This window comes from Mus musculus, chromosome 9 (genome assembly GCF_000001635.26).
Source record: "Mus musculus strain C57BL/6J chromosome 9, GRCm38.p6 C57BL/6J".
Classification (NCBI taxonomy): domain Eukaryota; kingdom Metazoa; phylum Chordata; class Mammalia; order Rodentia; family Muridae; genus Mus; species Mus musculus.
Window position 1 is genome coordinate 111,596,117 of NC_000075.6, and position 23,332 is coordinate 111,619,448.

The following is a 23,332-nucleotide window of genomic DNA, read 5'->3' on the forward strand; positions in this document are numbered from 1 at the left end:
AGCTTACACTACTGAATTATCTGGTGTGAGCCCAGATTTGAGTTCTTAGGCTAATTCCAATGTAGTCATCACGCAGTGTCCCTTTAAAGGGACATCGCTGCTCATGAGACTCTTACTTCAGACTTCTGCATCCATATTCAAGAGAGAGCGGCCAGCGGTTTTCCCTTCTCTGGCCTTGTTTGGTTCTGAAACCAGTGTTATAATAACCTCGTAAACCACGCTAGAGAATGTGGCTGCCTGTCTTCCTCGCAGTACTTTCGTTTCCCAGAGAGAGTTTATGTAATGTGGAAATTTTCTATTCCTTAAATGTTTGGTAGAATTTACCTATGAAGTTGTCCAGCCTTGGTATTTTTGCCATATAAAAGAATTTAAATATTGATTTGGTTTCTAGAAGGATTAGAAGCAGCTCCCACTTTCTGCTTCCATCCTGCTACAGTTGGGCTGCAGATACTCTGATGCGACACGTTTGGTATCAGCTTGCTTAGAAAAGGTTGTCTAGCTTTCCGGTGAGAATTTGGTCATGGCAGTCTTTTCTCCTTGCATATGGTATCTTGAGTCCCCACTCTCTTCTATCTTAAAATTTGTTAGAGCTTATAAATTTTATTCTCATTAACACACATCCAGGATTTATTGCCCCGTCTTTGCAATTTAATAATGTCTGTTTTTATCTTTATTGTTACCCTCTTCATGCCTTTTATGGATGGAAGAATCATTTTGTTTCCTGACTTTTGATTGGCATGTGTATATGCATACTCATGTATATGTGTGTGAGCATGTGCGTGTATGTGCACGTGTATATATGGAGTCTAGAGGATAACCTGGGGTATCATTCCTAAAGATTGCGTTTTCTTCAGTTGATTGGCTCATCTTTCTCACTTTTAGCATTCTATTTCTGTTAGCTTTTGTAGTTTGGAAAATTTGCTCTTTTTTATATTATCTCTTATATAGTTGTGTTTGATCTTTAGTGAAGCACATTTTAGTAAGATCTAAACTGAAATATTTTTACACTTCCTTCAAACAGCATGAGGATCTCTGAATGCCCGATGTCTATTTATAGATCAGCACTTCAGATATTTTATTAACAGATTTTAAAAGCACCATTGCTTTTTAAAAATAAGTAGCCAGTGTTTGCTAGTAACTGTGCACCTGTCACTTTCAACTGATGTTGACAGGCTTCAACAATAACTGCTTCTACTCATGGGTCCATCTCACAGGGCTGCCACCCTCTCTGCTTTTCATCTCAGAGTGACTTTCTCCCTCCCTCCATCCCTCCCTCCCTGCCTCCCTCCCTCCCTCCCTCCCTCCCTCCCTCCCTCTCTCCCTCCCTCCCTCCCTCCTTACTGAAGATGCCATTTTCCTGTTCTTTAGCTTTGGCTATAATCTGTAAGAAGCTCTTCATATAGTCATCATTCCTCTGTGTATAATCTGCCTTTTCAGTCTGCATCAATACTTGGCTGCCTTTGAAGTCTGGCTGTGTCACAGAGATGCCTAGGAATGGTGTCTTCAATCAGTTCTGTAAGTTCTCAGAATGTTCTTGAATGTTCTCCACTCCCATCTCTGTGTGTGCACTCCAAGAGTGTCATGGACGGATGCCCTTTGAAAGTACTCACTTTCCGTTAACACCTTTACTGTCAGAACCCAGGGCTGTGTTGCCCTGGGTAGTCACTATTTTTGGCTCTGTTCCAGTTGTCACTTCTCTCTTCCACTGTGTCTAATTCCTGGTTTAATGTGACAATTCCATTTCTACTTTACAATATTCTAGAAGCTCTCTGTAGTTTTCTTCAGATCTTTTTTGTATTTTATAATCTCTTGTTCTTTTGTTGCATTTTCTGGTTTATATTTAGCATATTAAACACAAATGACTATATAATTCTGTTTGGTTTTGATGTATATTACTCTAAGGCTTAGATCCTAAAATTATTTCATCCTGCTACCTCTCCCTGATAGTAGCACATTTTCTTGTGTGGTGAATTTTGATTGTTAAATTGTGTTTGCTGAAAGTTTATTGTAGGGAGTGTTTGAATTCTCCATTTAAAATCTGTAGACAGCAGTTACCTTTGCCTCTGATGCACAAATTATGACCTGATCTCATTTGAAATTTTAAAACAAAAAATATTATTTTGCCATGCTCATACAGAGAACATGAATTCAGAGTATAAATCCAAGAAGTAAAGCTCTCTCTGTCTGTCTGTCTATCTATCTATCTATCTATCTATCTATCTATCTATCTATCTATCCAAAGATAGGTCTCTCTCTCTCTCCCTCTCTTCTTCTCTCCCTCCCTCCCTCCCTCCCTCCCTTTTTCTAATGCCCTCTTCTTTCCTATCTTCCCCTCTCTTGTTCAGTCCTGTCTTCTCTCCTCTTCCCCATCCAACTCTTCTTTTTCCTTCCCCAATTGGTGACACTTAACATTTGCAATCTAGGAACAATATATACTAAATACAAAAGTATATGTTCAAAACCTAAGTTTGCTTAATTTTGGGCAAAAGTTCTTCACCAAGTTCAAACTGAGGCAGCACTGGGCTTTGTGACATCTCTGAGTGGATGTGACTGGCTTAGTCATTTTGGAAGAAAAGTTCTAAGAATGTGTATTGCTCATGTTTGGTACCCCTCTCTTCTTCCAGGAAACCATGATCAGTATGATCATAATGAAATGCAGCTGTCCAAGGCTCCTGGGAACACTGTTCTGGCATTTTGGGCAGAAACAGGCAGCTGGTTATTGCTTCTCCATTTCCTTCTTGCTTTGCCACAGTGAAGCTGTTAGCAGTGAAGCCTAAGGCAGAGGGCAACACCTCTCCTGACCCAGGAGAACTGAAACCGGAAACTAGAATTCAGACCTGCCCAAGACTACTTCGAAGAGCATTGGTGACATTAGTATGAACTGAATCCTCTTCTAAGGTGACTAGAGAGACATTCCTCAAGAAATCTGGCATGACATTTGACTGGGAGATATAACATGTATGTGAACTGTGTGTGCTTTCACTCAGAACTGGTTGTGAGCACTATGACAGAATTTCTGAAAGGCCACACCTTGCCATGATCAAGAGGACTCTAAGGAAGCTGAAGCTCATGAGTATGCTTTCTCCCTGTTGTCTCAGAGACTGGATGGATGAGGGATTGAGATCAATCGAAAGAGTGTGGGACAAACAGCTACCTAATTAATCCCTTTGGCTGCTAAGTCATTGTGAAAAAGCTATTGCTGATCAAAGGACTTATAAATATCCAAAGCCTGTTGGAAGTTTATAGCTCACTAAATCTTAAGGGAATCTCTCTTTCTATGAGTTTCTCTTATTACTTCTCTTCTCTTTTCCTTATTCCTTCCTTTAAAGGGAAAAATTGAGATGGGCTCCTTATGTAGTTTGGGCTGGCCTTGAACTTGTAATCCTCCTGTCTTTGACTCCTGAGCACTAGGATTTCTGGTGTGTGCTACCATGTCCAGTTCCACAGATTCATTTTAATATGGCTATGGAATTTCTCCTTAACATGGAATAGATGGACAATAGTCAACTTTATGCTTTGAGCATGAGTTCTTCTTCATCTCTTCAGAATGTGCTATATGTATATGTGTGTATGTGTATGTTGAGAGTGAGAGCTATTAAATGCTCTCTATTCCTATTTCCCAAATACCACAGATATTACATACATTCAGGCTCAGCAGTCTAGGTGGCCTGAAATTCTGCATTTCTAACAAGGTCCCAAATGATATGGGGCCTGTTGGTCCATGGGTGGGTAGCCTGGGAGTGGGAGTCTCTGTCTCTCTGCCTTGAGGAACATATGATGAATTTGTTACTAGAAATCGGTCTTCACAATGACAATTCCCAAGTCCAGATGTTTGCAACATGCAACTCTGTTAATACAACTTGGTGAGAGAAGAGCTCTCTGTGTTAATGGGAAGTCCTAACTATCAAGTGGATGAATTTAACAGACTAAGTTAAGCACTGATGGAATCAGACCTGTTTGGCTGAGACAGAGAATGGTGGAACATGTGTTAGCTGTTCTGATGAACTACAGGGAAATTTTATGATGGGTCAGGAGTGTGAGAAGAAAAGAGAGACAGAATAACACTGAAAACTTTGTCCTAATCAACTGGATGGGGATTTTTCCTGAGCAGAGACAGGTGTGGGAAGAGTCCGAGTGGATGGGTGGCTGGCTGAACAGACTGAAGAGAACCTGTGTGTTTGTTAATTTCATGGCGCCTGCTCGGAAGCCCGAGTCTAGGGCAGAGCATGAGGTCCAGAAGGCCTTGTCCAAAACCATAGAAAGTTTGCATACTAAAAAATAATGTAAACAGTTCACAAAGAAGGCCGAGAAAACCCTGGTCAAGGCTAAACAGAACTGGCCACTGGTGCAGGCAAACTGTCTCAAATCTGTTCTGCCTTGAACAAAATCTCCATGCTCTTGAGTGGAGAGTTAAGATGCTGATGTGTCTGAAGAATGGAATGGTAGGTAGCACCAGGTACCAGTGCTCGAGCAAGATAACCATGCTGTGTAAGGAGTTGGAAAAGCTTCAGCTCTTTGTGTACTGGGGACTACTGAGCTCCAAGCTTGCACTCTGTCCTGGCTAGCTTCCTCATCCTTTCTTGTAACAAATGGTCTCTGGTTCCATTGTAACTCTATGTCTCTGCTTAGTTTTTTGTTTGGAAACATACAGATCTGTAATCCATCTTAAGGTACCCCAGGAACCCTGATATCAGCCAATATCAGTTCCATATTCCAAAGACTGGGCTTTGTAGGCTGTAGGTATCTGGAGATAGCACAGAAGCCTGATGCTGGAGATGAAGCTTGGCTTGCTGTGTGGGGGTGATATTACATCATCTTATTCAAAGACCATGGCAGCCTTTTGGAATCATAGATATTGAAACTGCACTTAAAAGCTGCTTTTGCTATTAAACATTGACTCCCCACTTAGACCCACAGGCAAGGTAAGAGTCTGGCGTCTTTGCCTTTGTTTTGCATCTGCAGTTGGCTTAAGGCTCAGAGGGAAGCAGTGGTCCTTACCCTCCCTCCTAAGTCACTCTGAACTCCAAGAAGTGCAAAGCCTCTCAGAGGAGGATAATCATCTATGGAGATGAGGCTGTAGCCTTGCAAACATCAGATTAACAACTTAACACCATGCTGGACCACTGCAGATGAAGCTGAGATAACAGCAGGTCCGTGCTGGGCAGCTTTGTAGCTTGAACAAGAAGAGTCTTTAATAAGGCATACCTCTTGCCCTTTATTAAGAGATTTATTTTATTTTTATTTATGGAGTGCATGTATGTATGTGTACACGTATACTTTTGGAGAACCCTTGGGCACTTTTGGAGAAGAGAAGAGGACATTGGAGGTCCTGGAGCTACAGGCAGTTGTGAGCTGCCTGACTGGTGCTGGGAACTGAACTCTGGTCTTCTTCAAGAGCAGCAAGTGTTCTTAACTGCTGAGGACTCTCTCTAGTCCACCTTGCCCTCTCTTTAAACCTCATGTCTGTACCCTGGACTCCTGTGTCTGTTCCTTTTCTCACTTTTTCACTCTGCTTTTTGACACCATGCATCCATCTAATCAGCTTATTGGTGATGGGTTTGGCCAGGACTAGCCTATTGGGACTTCTGGTGATGCTAATATTTTCTTTTCAGACATGAGGTAGAGAGCAGCTATTCAGCACATCTAGGTCACATGGTCTCAACGTGAAGCCCAGAGCAAGGCTTGCTGAGGCCCAGATGTGCAATGCAGAGGCCCTTGGGTCTGCTGGAGAAGAGAGTCCACAGATAGGTGCCAAAAGAGGTCAGACTCACCATGAGTGTTCAGATAGACTTTCCAAAGGAATGTGAAAATTTAGTTAAATCTGTGGCTTGGTCTTCGAGATGTTGAACTCTGGGGCTGCTGGCTAGATCCAGCTGGTAGGCACCGGGTTCTAGACTAGGATGGTGCTATGACTCTCTCCAGTTCTGTGTGGCTGTCATTCCTCAAGTACAGCCCACTTTTTATTATTATTATTATTGTTATTAATTATTTTTTACTGTGGATTCTGGACGTTGATTTTAGGTCCTGGGCTATTTCCTATCCCCTACAGTGCATTTTGCATCTTAATGGTCTCTTGGAAGGACTAGGATATGAATTGTGGTCCCCTCTCCTTTGACTGGCATCTTTGCTCACCTGACTCATGTACTGTGCAGTAGATGTGGTGCAAAGTCAGGTCTAAGGGATCAGGTTCTCAGAGCTAATCTGAGTCAGAGGAGCACACACTCATTCATAAAAGGGTGTGAACAACAACTAAGCATTCTTATGGCCAGGACTCTTGACCATGTCATATCCCAGAGCTATCTGAGGGTGAGAGGATCCTGAGAGAAATGGACACAGCCCCTTGCAGACCCCGACTACACACATGCTCTAGTTTCGGCAGAACCGTCTCCCACTCACCACTGTTGCTCCGTGTCCTCATGTCAGATCCATCTCCTGGCCCATCGGCCTCTTCAGGGACGTCTACAAGCTCTGAAGTCTTGGAGGAGAGAGAAGATAACATAGAGTAAGCCAGTGAGCCACATTGTATCATGGACCAACCGAGAAGAACTTTAATGTCAGTACTGGGTCTAAAGAGGAATTTGTATGGCATTTGTGACCTTTCAGCCGTTATGGTTCGTCATTGATTCACAGGTTAAGGGGCATACACAACCGTCCATACATCCTCACACATGCTGGCATGGTTTCTATTTAAATCACATTTCACACCATTTCTAGGGTTCTTCCAGTAGATGAGCTGACCTCACCTTTTGAACTTCAAACGAGAATGACATCCTCTTCAGAAGGTCATCAGGGCTTAGGTGTTTTCAAGTGGATACGTTATAAGAGACTGGGAGAAGGCTCAGTTGGGTAAGTGGTTGTTGTGTAAGCATGAGAGCCCGAGTTCGAATCCCCAGCACTTAATAAAGGCCAGGTGCAGGGGCCTAAGTGCTTAAAGCCCAGAGCTGGGGGCCACTGAGACAAGCAGATCCCCTGAGCTTAGCCAGGGAGAGAATGATAGACAATGATAGAGGAAGATGCCTTACCTTGACCTTTGGCCTCAACACCCATGCACACACATGTGCATATCCCCATATGAACATTTATATACATTATCACACATGCACAGTGTCACAAGAAATATTCTAAGTGCCTCGGGACTGGGTTCCCTGGAGCCAAACACTTTCATTTTACTATGGAATCTTCCAGTGTTTACGTGAAATGACCATTAAAGTATCCCTGACACAGCTACTATGTTCTCATTAGGGTGGGGAGCCCCATCCCCTTCCTCTTTGTTGTCCCCTATAGTGCCAGCAAACTACCCACTAGTACTCATCATCACTGAGTAGAAGACAGACCTAGCTGGCCTCAGTGTTATGCATAAATTGAGGAAGCCATAGAAGTTATTTTCATTATTTTTTTAACTTGCCATTTTTTTCTTCTTGAGAATTTATTGATGTAGACAATGAAAAATGACGCTGATTCTTTTCTCTTGGAAATCAGTGGAAGGCCTGAAGGAGTTTAAAGATGGCTTCCTGGAGCTGGAGAGATGGCTCAGCAGTTGAGAGCATTGACTGTTTTCCCAGGGGATCTGGGTTCAAACCCCAGAAGCCACACAGCAGCTCACAACGGTCTGCAACTCCAGTTCCAGGGGATCTGACACTCTCATACAGACACACACTCAGGCAAAACACTGATGCACATGAAATTAAAGCCTTTCAGAAACTGTGGGGCATTGAAAGGCTTTTTGGGGGGGGGGTGGGGAGCTAATGAGTTTGAGGGACCTGCTGTCTCCCTCCCCTAATGATGTAGTTACAGATATGCGAGCTGCCCTGGCTTTTATGTGGATTTTGGGGGATCAAACTTGGGTCTTCATGATTGCCCTGTTAGCTAGCACTTAGCCAGCCTAGCCATCTCATTCGGCCCCACCCAGACCCTTCAGAGAACTGAAAATGAGGTCAATTACCGAGGTTCTGGGCGGTGAGTCAGAACCACTGCCTGAGCCGCCCTTCTTCGTTCTCTGGGCCAGGGACGTGCCGAACCGGAGGGCCTCATACACGGGGTCCACTTTATTGCCACACGCTGCAAAAGAAGAGAAGACGCGCCTCAGCCCACCGGGCCTGGGAAGCCAGATCTCCACCTTGAGAACCAGGCCAGGGGGCTTCGTGTCCACGCTTTTCTAATGGGCAAGGGCTCACGTCAACCGCTCTTGCTCTCTTGGGGAACTTGATACTTGGGGAACTTGATTCTTGGGGAACTTGATACTTGGGGAACTTGATACCAACTAGAACTCTTTTCTGGAAGTCTTCCCGAGTAGTTGGTTTTTCGCTTTCATTATTATTCCCACTATACTTTGAAGATGCTTCCCAGGGACCAGTTTGTTTCCTACAGCGAGAAGCTCCGATCACCAAAGAGGGAAAGATTTTGAAGTGGGACGAAAGTGTTCTCAAAAGAACAGGAAATGACCCCCTCCCGAAACATTACGTTTCTAATGAGAAGCCGTCTTTAGTTTATCATTTTGAGTTTAAAAATCTAACCAGCTAAAAAGACCATAGGCCTAGAGGTTTACATGCACATAAATTCAACTAAAACAACAAATACAAGCCAATTAAAAAGAGAACATGAAAGAAAATATCTACACCATATCTGTAGAGGGCACTTTCAGGTCTTCATTAAACAACGTGTGTGTGTGTGTGTGTGTGTGTGTGTGTGTGTGTGTATGTGTGTGCATGTGTGTATGTGTGTGTATTAAAAACAATGCTGAGTTTCTACACACACACACACACACACACACACACACACACACACACACACGAGCATACACACACAATTGTAAAAAATGCTGACTACTGGCCCTGTCTTACAGTATACAGCAGGGGGTTCAATGACACAGTTGGTAAATGGGGAGCTGTCTCTGCCCCGGAGCTGCCTGGCACCATACCCCATGTTGCTCTGATGCTGCTGATGGTAGGGCAAGTGTATTATCCTATTGCTGAAAGTCTGGGAAGTGTGATGTCTACTTTTGAGACTGCAGTTTCCAAACTCCGTCAGGGAGATGATGAAAAAAATGTTTCCTGTCCAGCAAAATGAGTAGAGCTAAAACAGCCACTACACAGACATCTCAGGCTATCCAGGCTTTGTAGTCCATCTGTATATGGTGAGGGTCATCATTGACTTTGTTGTTAAAATCCCACCGCCTATTACTGTCCCAACTCACCAATGGGCATAACTTCTTTAATGCATCCAAACTGTTCGTGAATGAGCAAGGGGGAGCTGTAGTAACGCCGAAATCCCTTTGGCTGGGGAGAGAATGGAAGAGAGAAGGTCTCAATGTCAGAGAGAGATGGAGAAAAACAAGCAAGAGTCCTAAGAGTAAAGCCAGTTGTCTCCCTTTAATGTACTCACATAGCCTATTAATTTTATAATTTACCACTGAGAGGGGGAAGGGAGAGAGAAATGGATTGAGGGAAACAAAGTAATGTTCCATCTAGAAGGCAAGCTCCCTGCCTCTTGTACTTATCCTATATGCAGAAACCCTCACCCCCAGGACATATCTAACAATTTTTCACCACAGTTTACCTTGGACACTTCAAGTTATCAAGAGCCTACACAGGAGAAGGTAGATGTCAGAGCATGCCCAAGGCCCTTGAATATTTTCAGAATGTCACCCAGAAACATCCACTTAGCGTGTGTGTGTGTGTGTGTGTGTGTGTGTGTGTGTGTGCGCACGTTCTATTGTGTTTCTGACTTATTACCTGTGGGCTTTTTCTTTGTCTTGTGGGAACTACTCTTGGAAAGACAGAAGGGAAAAGATGTGACAGGAATTTAAGAGAAGGGGACATTGCAAGCTAGAGTCACTGGATGTACTTTCTAAGCTAGACTTGCTATGCTCCAGGGCTGGAAGGTAACTTGGTAACCTGGATCCTGTGAGCATCCATAAATCCTCACACATCTTGCAAGTGCTGCCCATCTTTGTCTGGGCATTGCCAGAGATGGGGTTTGGGCATAGAAGTGGCTCCCTACCCTGAAGGTCTGTCTTTGGTGACATTACATTTGGTGTTAAGATATTGTACTGAACGTATCCTGAACTTTTCTTTAGTGTCAGAATAGTCAACAGAATTCTTTTCCTGGGCTGAGCTTAACAGTCTCTATGGTAGACATTCTTGGTGCAACACTTTAGTCACTTGGGTTCAGTGGCCTTCAAATGTATTCTAGGGTGCACTGAGAACACACTCCTGAGATGGTCTGAGCAGAATGTGCCCAGACTGTCACAAGGAGGCAGACTTCTGTACATTCCGGTGGAGGTGGGGTAGCTTCAGCCTTCTTTCCACACTCACTCCATTGACAGCCAATTAAATAAGCGGTAACCCAGCTGGAACAAAGCACCCTAGTTTGCATCAGATGATGGGGACTCCTGTAATGCCTAATTTTCGCTTTGAAAACTTGAATTGACCCAGGAGGGGAGAACGTAAGTGCTACAGCTGAGAAGGTCCCATGGTGACACGCCTGACACTCTTCTGAGGACAGGACTCCTTACCAGTGCGGGTTTTGTTACAGAGATTGGCACACTTCTGCTCCACTACTGTGCGAGTGAAGCTGAGTGGCTGGCCAGTGCTTGTGAGCATGCTTCAGAACTCCTGAGATGGGGATTATATCACTCCTGTGGCTTCCCTGGAACAGGGACTCTGGGCAGAGAGTTCCAGGGCTCCATCTGGCAGCAGCCCTTACCAACTTGCCCATGCACCGCTGGGGCGCCAGGCCATCTGCACACTTGTGGTGGATGCTCATCTTACAGGCTCCGCAGCGCAGTCCGTGCTTAGCATGTGTTCCTGTCAGGCACACAGCAAACTTTGGTTAGATACAGCTTGCCCGGTCCTGAGGTTTGTTGAAATCACTGAAAGAAAGTGATACAAGTTATTTCTTCTCCGAGAATTTTTTTCATGAAACTTGAAAATTCCAAGGATTTAAAATAATGTATGTTTTCCCCCAACCCACGTTTTCTGTAAGGCATTCTCCTTTTGCTATCCCCTTTATGTTCACAATATTAGCAAATATGAGCTACCTTTGCTCTCTTTGTCCTAACTGGAGTTAGCAAAACCCATAATCTTTGTTGTTCTTGTAGGTCATCCATCTTTTCTCTCGTGATCCTTACTGAGTCACGCTGGTCTCGACATCTTGCCCGTCTCACCACCATGGGGAAGTGTGGTGTGAACTGAGGGAAGCCTGATATCCTTCATGCTCAGGAGGTATTAGCCACAGGGCTTTCTTTCAGATCTCTGGATGCATAGGCCCCCTTAGTCCCTCTAAGTCCTTCCACACACTGCTTTATATATCTGGGATGCTGTTCTGTGGATACTTGGCTAGTGGCCCCTTCATGCGTTGTCTCTGTCATTTATACCAAACATTTCCCTTCCCCTGTCTAAATATTTTCCTTCTCTTCCCCCATTCCTTCAATCTCCCTATCACCCCTCTCTTCCTCTTTCTGTCCCTTTCCCTCCTCCACTGTCCTCTCTCTCATCTGCTTCCTCCCATCTCCCTCTCTTCCTCTTTCCTCTCTTTGCTTCCATTTTGTTCTCCTCTTATTTCTCTTTCTCTACCTCTTCAATTCTCCACCCTCTCCTCTTATCTCCCCTCTTCATGCTGGAGATGAAGCCTGGGGTTCCTCATATGCTAGGCACCTACTCAGTCACTGAGCTACAACCCAGACCTCCTAAAGTTCCTTCAGGTAGCACCCATGATCATCTTTTATAACACTTATCATAACTAGTCACAGGTATTTACGTGGAAACTTGCTTTGGTCTTCCTCTCCCTCTGGATGGGGGCTCAGTGAGAACAAGGATAGTGTGTGTAGTTTGCTGCTGTGAGCCTTTCCCTGTACAGGACACATTAAATAAACTAGTCACAGCATTTGATGAAGCCACGGTAGCCGATTTGAGGTCCTTCGTGGGAGCAGATTCTTCAACACTGTAGAAGAAGTATTTAAGAGCTAGACAAGGATGTGAAGTTCTAGCTGCATCGTTTAATTTTAAAATTAAGAAGTTAAGAGGGTATAAAGGATGACCTGTCCCAAGGCAATGAAGACCCTACCTTGTTTCATTCTTTCTAAGCTTGGCTCTAATATCTCCTCCCATTTTTTTTTTTCAGGACTGCTTAATGTATGTGGAGGTGGATTTGGGATTAATCAGCTGATACAACAGAGACATGCTAGGATCCACAGCTCATCTGGGAAAGGCAACTGTTAAGCTCTACAGTAGGCAAAGAACTAAAAATCCTCTGGAAGATGTCACCTGGAAAGTCCCCTAAGAAAGTACCATTTAACCGAGAACCTGATGACATTACACAGGAAGACAGAAAGCTTCTCTCTCTCTCTCTCTGTCTGTCTCTCTGTCTGTCTCTGTCTCTGTCTCTCTCTGTCTCTGTCTGTCTCTCTGTCTCTGTCTGTCTCTCTGTCTCTCTCTGTCTCTGTCTGTCTCTCTGTCTCTGTCTCTCTCTCAATCTCTCTCTCTCTCTCTGTCTCTCTGTCTTTCTCTCTCAGGCACACACACCGTGTTAATTATTTATACGCACCCCCCTTGTTTCCAAGAATAATCATTCAGGTAAAGCATGCTATTTTGTCATAGCCTGGTCTTGGAGGCAATGCCTTTCATTTCAATTCCGAGCCTGCTATTTGTGCCTATACAGGAGCATGAGGCAGATCTTCAAAGGGGAGCTGTTCCACTGAGAGCGGTCCTCTGAAATGGTGTCATTATAAATGATAGCATCTCTTCCTTCCTCTATGCATTTCCTTCCGCTGACTTCAGTTTTCCGACTTGCTTTCATACTTTGCCTTGTGGTATGAGTCAGACCACCAGTGATTACTCAGTGTTAGGTGTCCCCGTTTCCACTGTGCAGTGACAAGTGTGATTGAAAGGGGAAAGCTCCTACTCTGACCTTCAGAGAACAGGGAAGAGGTGATTTGGATCACTGCAGTCGTCCTGGTTTAGCCCAGAAAGATTTGGAGAAGGTCTGGTCGGACCTTGATCTGCTACACCTGCCTTCCATTACTAATGCCTTGTTGTATGTGCCCCTCATGCTTGACTAGCAAGAAAAACCCAGCTTTGAATTTTAATATGTCCACACTGGCTCTTCAAATTGAAAAATGCAACTGATATTTATATTCCTTTAACTGCCTTCACCCTCAAAGGAGAATGCTCTCCCCACAGGTGGCTAACAGAACGGTGTCATAAAAGAGATGGCCTTTGACCTATGGCAAAGTTACAAGCATAAATCGAAAATACTGTGAATCAGAAGGCGCTGGAAGGGGCTGGAGGCAGAGCTAAGATGGTCAAGGGCTTGCCTTGTAAGCAGGAGGACCTGTGTTCAACCTCCAGAAGCCTCGTAGAAAAAGAAAGTTAGGTGTGATGGTGTGTGTTTGCGATTTCAGTGCTGGTGAGGAGACACGAGGATCTGTGGGGTTCTCTGGTCGCCCACTAGCCTAACTGGTAGACTTCAGGCCGGTGAGCAATCCTGTCTCAAACAAGAAGGTGGGCTGTGTCTGAGGGACCACCCTCTGGTCTCCATAGGTGTGGGTATACACCCATGCATCTGGATATTCAAAGGCATGCAGTTGTGCACAAACACACAAATACACGGAGTGCACTTGAAGTTCTCACCCCACTAAACACTGTAGCTTAGAACAATATGCTATACAGAACTGCTTGCTCCCCCAGTAGCATGCAGATGTGTAGGCTTTGCGGCTCACTGCTGCCCACCTTCATGAGAGAATGCTTTACAGTTATATTGATAATTAGCCTGGGATATGATCAAAATCCGGAGTACAGATGTTACTGACTATACAAATTTCTCATCATAAAATTGAAAATTCCCAAATTGAAGTGTTCTAAGTCAGGGCTGTGTGTACAGAAGGACTTCCCAGGGGCTGCTAACATAGCTCAGTATGCAAAGGTGCTTGCTGTCCAGCATGAAAAGTTTGATCCCTGGAACTCAAAAGGAGAGAACTGAGTTTTGCAGTTGTCCTCTGATCTCTACATACAATCAGGGGTGCATGCCTCTAATACACAAAACAAATAAACAAACATAAATGAATGTAAAAATCTTAAAAGATTGCATAGGTTTAAATACTTAGAAACAAGGATGTCACTGGATTTCAAGTAAGCAGTATTGGATTGGGACAACACACTTAATCATATCAAAGTCCCAGTAAAATTATACTTTAGGAACTAAAAATCACCAATAGGAAGTGTAGACGTGAGTTTAATATTTATTTGGAAGATAAAAAGTTAATAAAAACAGGGTAAACAAGCCAGGAAGTGGTGGCACATGCCTTTAATCTCAGCACTTGGAAGGCAGAGGCAGGCAGATTTCTGAGTTTGAGGCCAGCCTGGTCTACAGAGTGAGTTCCAGGACAGCTAGGGCTACACAGAGAAACCCTGTCTCGAAAAACCAAAAACCAAACAAACAGAAGAACATGGTAAACAATTTAAAAAAGACATGGCCACAGAATTCCACAATGACAGTTTAGAAACTGCAAGGCCGTAGAACCTTTAAAAACATTCAAATTGCAAAGTTCTGGCAGAAAATTATTTCCAACCTAGATTTTTTAGGGTTTTCTTTCCAACCTAGATTTTTATATCCAGCTAAATAACAAACATAAGTAATGGCAGAATACAAATACCCTTTAAAATTTAGATCTTTCTTCAAAATTCTTTCCATGTGCTCATTCTTAAAAATAACTACTGTAGAATATGCCTTAGAAAAATGAGAGAATAAGGCAAGAAATGAAAAATCACGAGATATGGTGTAGAGCAGACATGGGAGAGAAGTGGGGTCTCCCATGTAACTGTGCAGTAGCCCAGGCTGGAGCTGCGAGATGAAGTCAGGGGGTAACCTGGGGTAACCTGAAGGATAAAACGAAGGAGCAAAGAAGTTTATTGACTTAGAACTTTATAAAAGATAAAAGCACTTGAAAGACTGTGGGAGGATTTATAAATTAGAGATATAGAAAGTTAAGGGAGTGGAAAGGACTTTTTTTTTTTTTTTGGTTTTTAAAGACAGGGTTTCTCTGTGTAGCCCTGGCTCTCCTAGAACTCACTCTGTAGACCAGGCTGGCCTCGAACTCAGAAATCCACCTGCCTCTGCCTCCCGAGTGCTGGCATTAAAGGTGTGTCCCACCACACCTGGCTTGAAAGGACAATTTTTAATTTAAGGGAACATAAAATATGTGAAAGGAGAGAAATGCAATCATAGTAAAACATTTGGATTAGCAAATATCAGTGGTGAGTCACAGGGCCTAAACTGACCTTCAAAATCTACACAAAACTATGATTTAACTGTTTCGATAAAGCTGTTCCAGAAAGGGCAGAAGGAAGACAGGCAAGTGTAGTTCTGGTGGCCGGAGAGATGAATCCTTATCTACAGCAGAAAGTCACCAAAGGCCTCATTAATCAGTACAAATAGCAGAGCTTGTCACTGAGGACTCTGGCTGTGAAGGTCACAACCCAACAAGGGCGGCTCTTGGTGCCTCTCAGAGTGAGTTTGCCATGAGCTGGTTTCCACTGTTGCACTTTTAAGACCATCTGCCTCCATCTTTTTTCATGTATTGTGTCAAAAGGTGATGAGAGGAAGGGCAAGATGCCTCCATGGGCAAAGGAGCTTGCTGTTCAGTCCGATGGCTGAGTCAATATCCAGGAGTCACACAGTAGAAGGAGGGAACCAATTCCTGCTTCTGTGGTCCTCTGATCTCCACAGGAGCACTCTAGCACATGAACACATACGCACATACATGCACACATGTGCACACAATGCACATATGAGCACACACACATATACATACACACCACACTCCCCACATACACAAATATACACAAAGATTTTTTTCCTAGCTGAATAGATATTTTTGTTCATGTGATGGATTAATATGACATGCCATTAATGAAATGTATTAGATATATATATTTTACATTTGGCCATCCTGTGTTTTTTATGTTGGTAGTGCTGGGGATTAAATTTATGGCTTTGCATATGATTGACAAAGGCTTTACCACTAAGCTATATCCCAGCTCTTGTTAGTGTGTGTGTGTGTGTGTGTGTGTGTGTGTGTGTGTGTGTGTGTGCTTGTGTGAGAGTTTTGAGACCAAGTCTGGCTCTATAGCTCAGGCTGGTCTTGATCGAGCTCTATCATTCTTCTGACTTTCTGTCCTGAATTTTGAGGTTACAGGTGTGTGCTTAGTTTGTCTGCATCAATTTTGAAAGGATTTTGACATTAAGGCATTGCTTAACTATTAGGAAGACTCAATATAATGTCAAAATTAAAGATAAAACAAGGGTTAAAAATCAAGGACCCTTAACTACAGAAATAAGTTGGAGAATGGGGAAAAAACCACTTGTGAAAGAAATGTGGGCATAGTATAGTATTTGAATTAGCAAAAAACAATGGTTAAATGTTAATTTTATAAATTTGTCTACAATGACAAATTTTCTTTTGAGACAAGACTCCAAACTTGCTATGTAATCCAGGCTATCACAGTCCTTCTTCATCTGCCTCCTCTGTGCCCGAGTTACAGATGTGTGCCACAATAGCCAGCTGGCTTGGGAAAAATACTTCAAAAATGTATAACCATATATATATATATATATATATATATATATATATATATATATACACGAATATCTATAAATACACCAGCTTATCCTCATGTGTCAGGGTTATGAGATTCCCACTTTATGGCTAAAACCATGGTAGTACAGAATTCTAAATATACTATTTTTGTTCCTACTAATTCCTATGATAGAGTTAATTTATGAATTGTTGTGAATAGTAAAAGCCACAGCCATAACTAATAATAAAAAAGAATTATAACATTATACCATAGTGAAATTTATGTGACTACAAAATCTCTCTCCCTCTCTCTGTTTCTTGTCTCTCTCTGTTTGTCTCTGTCTCTGTCTCTCCCTCTTCCTGTGATGGGAGTTGCTCTAAAGCCTTTATGATGAGGTCTAATGGGATGAGCAACATGGGCACTGTGATGCAATTGGGCTGATGATGGGGATGGCTACCATGTGACAACTAGGCAGGTAACTTACACAGCATCAGTGCAGCAGGGGAGGAGATGCTTCACTCGTGAACTTAGTGTGGACTCTAAGTCAGAAGGGTGTATAACTTAACCCGTGTCTTGTTTACTTATGGAATTTTCCATTAAAATATTTCAGATCACTGGTGATTATGGGTAACTGGAATTGCTATCACTGGGGTAACTGGTTTTTACTCACTTAGTAAAATAAAGTACATTACTTAGAATGTATAATTCTAAGTATAGTTGCATTTGTAATAATTACCAAACTACACATACAGAATACAGGATGCATTTCTATTATCTTCACATGTCAGTTGTATTTGAAATAATGATATGAAGATCAGTTCTAAGATCCTAAAGTTACACGAGGCCAACCAAGCCAGATGAAGCCAGGGAGAATAATTTTGTCTCTTGGTAGATGGACAAAGGTGAATTGGAAAGAAAAATGATTAAATTTTGTCAGTGAGCACACAAACACACATGGGTACATACTACACCAGAAGTCAGAAACTTGAATTCTTATCTTGATGCCATTAAAAAAAAAAAAAAGAATTAACAAAGAATTAGGCTTTCGTGTACTGGGAGGAATAATTCCTTGCAGGTTACTTCATTTGATTAATAAATGAGCCCTGTGTTTTGTATGTAAACTGTTATTTTAACTAAGGAGGCAGGGACGGGCCGTAGCTGGTAGCTCCACTGGAAAGAATGAGCAAATGTTGGATATGTGACGCACTGGCTGGGGAGCTTTCTAGACCTTCTGCAGTCTCCCGTCCAAGTTCTAACCAGGCCCGACCCTGCTTAGCTTCGAAGATCAGTGGAGATCTGGTGCACTCAGGGATATGGCCCAAGGCTGCTGCTGTCATCTCAGCAGTCCTGGGGGGTTGGGGGTAGGAATCCTCCACCTCCTGTCAGTCAAGGCTTCGAGAGCATTATCTGTTATGTCTGCACGAATCCCAGGTATGCCATGTGTCTACTCAGGGATTCGTTATTTTATTTTCAAAAACAATGAAGGATAGTGCCCCTTGCATATATATGGGAGGCAGGAGAATGGCAAACTCCCCTTCTCTGTCTCTTTCTCCCTTATACCTTGAGACAGAGCTATCACTGGGCTGAGGCTTGCTCTTTTGGCTAGCCTGGCTGTCCAGTCAGTGCTGGGATTTTCCTGTCTCCACCATCTAGCTCTGAGGTTGTTGGCCTTTGCAGCTCTGCCTGGTTGTCTTTCCAGGTACTGGCGATTTGAATGCAGGACCCCATTCTTCCTCGCTGAGCCATCTCCAAAGATCTCAGTTGATTCTTATAATACTAGAGTTGTAAGACTATGAAGTACAAAAATAGGATTTTGTTTAACAGCGTATTATGGCTTCTACACATAAGCTATATTTGGATGCTCATATCTGGGTATGTGTGCATGTATATACACGTGTAATTTATGAAGAGAGCATGGCAGGGTGGAAAGAGTTGGCCTTACACTATTACAAGGTTCCCACAGCAGTCCTGTGCTCTGAGACCTTTCACAAAATGCTCAGTTCTGAGTTAGTGGAGTGACATTTTTGAGAATTCCGGAATTTTGGTTTCTTTTAAAAACATAGAAATATTATAAGAATGTGCTTTCATTTTAATCCCAGTCAACAGCAGCCAGCACCTTTGCCCCACTCAACTCTTTGCTCAGGAGCTCCTGTACCACCTCCCGGATGATGAGGGAACCCATGAAGGCAAACTCATATGAAGGGAAAAGGGGTAGCTTTAGGTGTAGGTGTAGGGATGAGGGGGATGCTTTGGACTGGCCACAGCAGCTGACTCTGATTTGCCTCGTGCTCCAGCAGAGGTGTGGTTTTGCCAGCTGCAGAGATTTTTCTGCCAATGTGCAATGTTTGGAATTTTGGGAACTCTTCAGAAGGCCTATAAATTTGAGGGACCCAAGAGGCAGGGTTAGTGGCTGTTGCTCATTTAGGGAGGTTGGTTACAGTTTGGTAGTAGCTGTGGTCAAAGAAGAGACAAGAAGAAAAGAATTACATTCAGAGATCTCTCTCCCCTCTATCCTTCTTTTTTTCCTATCTAGTGTGATAGGGTGAAACTGGAGAGATAAAGGGTAGGAAAAAGAAGAACCCACAAATTAGCAAAGACCAACCATGAATGAGAGCTTCCCCTCCTGAGCAGTGACTGACTCTGGGATCACCATTTCAGGTTCCTTAAATCTGAGCTAGCTACATCAAACCCAAGGACGGACATAACCACGATTTAGCACATGTCTGCATGCGTCATTCTGTCCTGTGTTAGTCTCAGTGGGTTGGAGAGGTGGCTCAGCTGTTCAGAGTGCTTTCTGCTCCTGCAGAGGATCCACTTCAGTTCCCAGCACCCAAGTGATGGCTCACAACTGGTTGTAATGCCACTTCCAGGGAATACAAAGAGCCCTTCTGGCCTCTGTGGGCACTAGGCATGCACATGGTATGCATTAGTACAGGCAAAGCACTCTCAGACATAAAACAAATCTTTAAAAAAGAAGGCCCTCTTCTAAAAAGCTAGCCTTAAGTGCATCTTCACATGAATATGTCATAAAGCATCAGTGAAATGGATTGTTTATAGAATTCACGGCAGAGTGAAGTGAGCCACACTTATCAAGCATATGAATATTTTTATCTAGATAATATTTGTTTCTACATAAAATATTTTATTTAATATTTGTAGGAGAAGTTCTCTGTTGAAAACCCTCTGACTACTTGTGGCGAATCATCTTGCTAACCGTTCTTAAGAGTTGTGGCCAAATTACACATGAGGATTCTATGGATGTCATAAGTTTGGCCTTCTGGAGAGTCTTCCAAGTAGCGGCATCAAAGGGCCACACCCAAGCTGGTCAAAGAGGACAAAAGCTACTGAAGAGAAAACAAAACAAATCGAACCACAAATTAATTCAAGATAAACAAGCAGGTATTCACTGGCAGGACAGAAAATGGGCAACTCCATGTGGAACCTAATGCTTAGATCAGGTCAGGAAACAGCATGGCAGAAACACCTCAAATATGCTGAATGACAGCTGGGATGGCAAGGTATTCCCTTGTCAGGCTGGTGATATGAAAGTGGGGAAGACAGAAGCTACCCTGGAGAGAACCCTGCATCTTGGGCTCTTCTGGAGTCCTTAGGAGGGACAGTGGCAGAAAGAGTTTCCTCTCCTTACCCTGGGAAGAATCCCCCCCACAGGGAACTTCCACTGAGAGCTCCAACCTTCTAACTAGCATGAGAACCCTTGGTGGTATCGAATGTGCTTTCTGCCAATCATGGTTTGGGGTCCGTTGAGTACAGATGTATTTGCCAAGAGGAAAGCAGGCAACTCTCAGTATTTCCCAAATACCTGCATCAGGAGTCAGCAGATCTTGGTCTCTAGCAGAGAACAGTCTAACCTTCTGGTGGGAACATCAGGAAAATGGATAGGACTGGAGATCACTACAGAAGCAAAAGAAGCCAGACTAGGAACTCAGTCAATACTGTAGGTTTTCTCTCATGCACAGAATCACCTATCTATCTATCTATCTATCTATCTATCTATCTATCTATCTATCTATCTATCATCTGTCTATATATTTATGTATCTACATGTGCATGCATGTGTGCATCTACCATCTATGTATCTATCATGTATGTACATATGTATATATATATGTTTGTATGCATGTATGTGTATCTATTATCTATCTATCTATCTATCTATCTATCTATCTATCTATCTATCTATCTATCTATCCATCCATCCATCCATCCATCCATCTATCTATCTATCTATCTATCTATCTATCTATCTATCTATCTATCTATCTATCATCTACCTACCTACCTACCTACAAATGAAAGTAGACTAGAAGAGTGAGGAAGGAATCTAAAGAGTGGACAGGGGAACAACAGAATGGAGTGATGGAATATGTATGACACAGGAGCAGAGGGAGGACTATGTGAGGAGAGGAAGAGAACAACAAGGTGTGGTGAATGGATGAACGTCAGAGTATAATGATATATATATACATATATACAAATGTCACCGTGAAACTCATTACTTTGTATATTAAATAAAAATTGATTGAAATAAACAAGACAAATCTTGAAGAGTTTGTGCCCAAGAACTGTAAAACATTCTTTGAAAAATAATCTATTATAACAAACCACAGTAGTGATTAAACCAGGACATTGTTATCACTGGGAGAAATGATCAAGAGTTCAAGTTCACCTTTGGTTACATAGAAAGTTCAAACGTAATCTTTGTTACATGAGCTCTGGCCTCAAAACAATAACACACACTAACACACACACACACAAACACAAACACACACACACACACACACACACACACACACACACACACACACAATGTAGAGAGAGACCTTGGAAACTACTGCCTGTGAAATCAATGATAATACATAGGACTTATGAACTGTTCTTACAAGTTAAGGGGAAAAATGGAAAAAGAGCTAAAGCCATGAACTGACAACCAACAAAAGAAATGGATTTCAAAGCTAAGTATTTAATAAATGGCAGACTTAGTAACCAAAGAGTTAAGAAAAGGAAGATAAAGTTCTCTACCGTTCCCCTCTACTACACAAACAAAAACTGAGAAGAAAACCCAAGCCCGCTATTGGTTGCATATGGCATGACTATTATTTTCAAACACTGCAGCTGAGAGAGGGAAGTAACACCACTGTTGTCAGGTAAATTCCGGACAAAATGTATAAAAGCTTAAAGCAATTTCAATTTCAGGACTGGGTCTTAAGAACTTAACCATACTGGCAAAGAATTAACAAAAGCTTATCCCATTCTTCTAATAACCTTGAGATATGTAAAACAACAAAATACCACAAAATTGGATAGTAGTTAATTAAAGCTGGGTGCAGTCATAAACAAACTAGATTTTTGGCCAGTGGGAGAATTTTAAAATAAATAATGGCTGACGGGATGCCACAATATAATCTAAAAGTATCACCTTCATAGCAAAAAGTCCCAGTCTTTAGAAAGCTCATTTAAAATAGCCATGCACATGTGCATTAAAAGATTGAGATGGGCACCAAGCAAAATGTTAATATTTCTGTGTGGAGGGAGACTTTTAAACCTTTTTGGTTTTGTTTTTGCTTATTTATATCTCCTCATCGTCCACAATGAGCATGTTTTCCCTTGTAGTAAGAAACCAAACAGGGTACGTATTACTGTTTTTGAGGAATTAGAAAAGTAGGGTCATGTTGAAACATGAGGCACTTCCGTGGCAGTTTGGGTTTCAGTATCCCCATTGTTGGCCGCTGTTGGGAAAAGGATTTGGCATCTTAGGGAAGAATGGCCCAGTCTGGGTAGATGGCCCAGTGGGGGTGGGGGGGGAGTGCTGGTGTGGAGGCATGAGGGTTTCGGTTCTTAGCCCCCAAGTGGAACGCTCTCCTTTTGATAGTCTTCCCATCACACCACACTAACGTCAAGCAGACCCAGATCAGTACAGGCTTTCTGTGACCTGCCTTTCAGCCTTCTCGAAAGGACTAGGACTTCTCACTCTTCTCCCTGCATTAAGTACTAGAAAGACCTTGAACTGGGCAGTGAGAGCATTATGTGTTGGATTGCTCTATACCCTATGCATCATCAATCAACAGGTTTCTGTTAAGAGGGAAGAAAGGGAACGGGCTTGCTATCACTGCTGAATCTAGTCATTGGGCCCAGGTAAAGCTATTAAAAATCACCTTCACATCTCCTCTTCCCTCAGCTCAACTCCCAAGTTAGTGCCACATTTTCCAGGAAATAGACATGTGGGGACCCAAGGCTGATGGTAGGAGTGTTCTTCAATGGCTCTCTACCTTATTTATTGAGGCTTGGCCTCTCCATTGAAGCCAGAGCTCACCAATAAGGCTGGTCTCCCTAGCCAGCTTGCTCTGAGTATCCCTTGTCTCTCTGCCTTCCAAGTGATGGAATTAGAGGTGGGGTGCCGTATCTACTGTATCCTGTGGGTTCTGGGGAATCCCAATTCCCACCCTCACTTACCACATGCACAGCCAACACTTTAACCACTGAGCCATCTCCCCAGATCCTCAACCAGAAGAGAATTTGAAATGCCATGAACCAAGTGGTAAAGCTAAGACCCTGAGCCATCGCTCCCTGACTATGTTACCCACTCTTCCCTATAGAACATCGTCTCCAGCTTTAAAAAAAATTAATGGTATTCATTGTTTATAAATGCCTCTGTTGATCTTTCCTATTTCGGTTCCTGACGACTAGTGGAAAAACTCTCTCATTTCCTCCACCCCTCACCCATACTCTGCTTTAAAAAT

At 42.9% G+C, this 23,332-nt stretch overlaps 1 protein-coding gene and 1 long non-coding RNA gene across 4 annotated transcripts in view; one reads left to right on the forward strand and one right to left on the reverse strand.

Moving 5' to 3' along the window:
* The window catches only part of Stac (src homology three (SH3) and cysteine rich domain), a 129,152-nt gene that overhangs the window by 34,680 nt on the left and 71,140 nt on the right, over window positions 1-23,332 (reverse strand). For all 3 annotated transcript variants that reach the window (XM_006512016.4, NM_001324546.1, NM_016853.3), the window contains 4 exons: window positions 10,705-10,805; window positions 9,194-9,275; window positions 7,943-8,058; window positions 6,397-6,475 (listed from right to left, as the gene is read on the reverse strand). In XM_006512016.4, the coding sequence (XP_006512079.1) occupies window positions 6,397-6,475; window positions 7,943-8,058; window positions 9,194-9,275; window positions 10,705-10,805 (378 nt within the window). The remainder of the gene's footprint in view (window positions 1-6,396; window positions 6,476-7,942; window positions 8,059-9,193; window positions 9,276-10,704; window positions 10,806-23,332) is intronic.
* On the forward strand, window positions 234-3,512 carry Gm36034. Its single transcript, XR_379897.3, has 3 exons — window positions 234-506; window positions 1,438-1,515; window positions 2,625-3,512. It is a non-coding gene; the product is annotated as a predicted gene, 36034 (long non-coding RNA).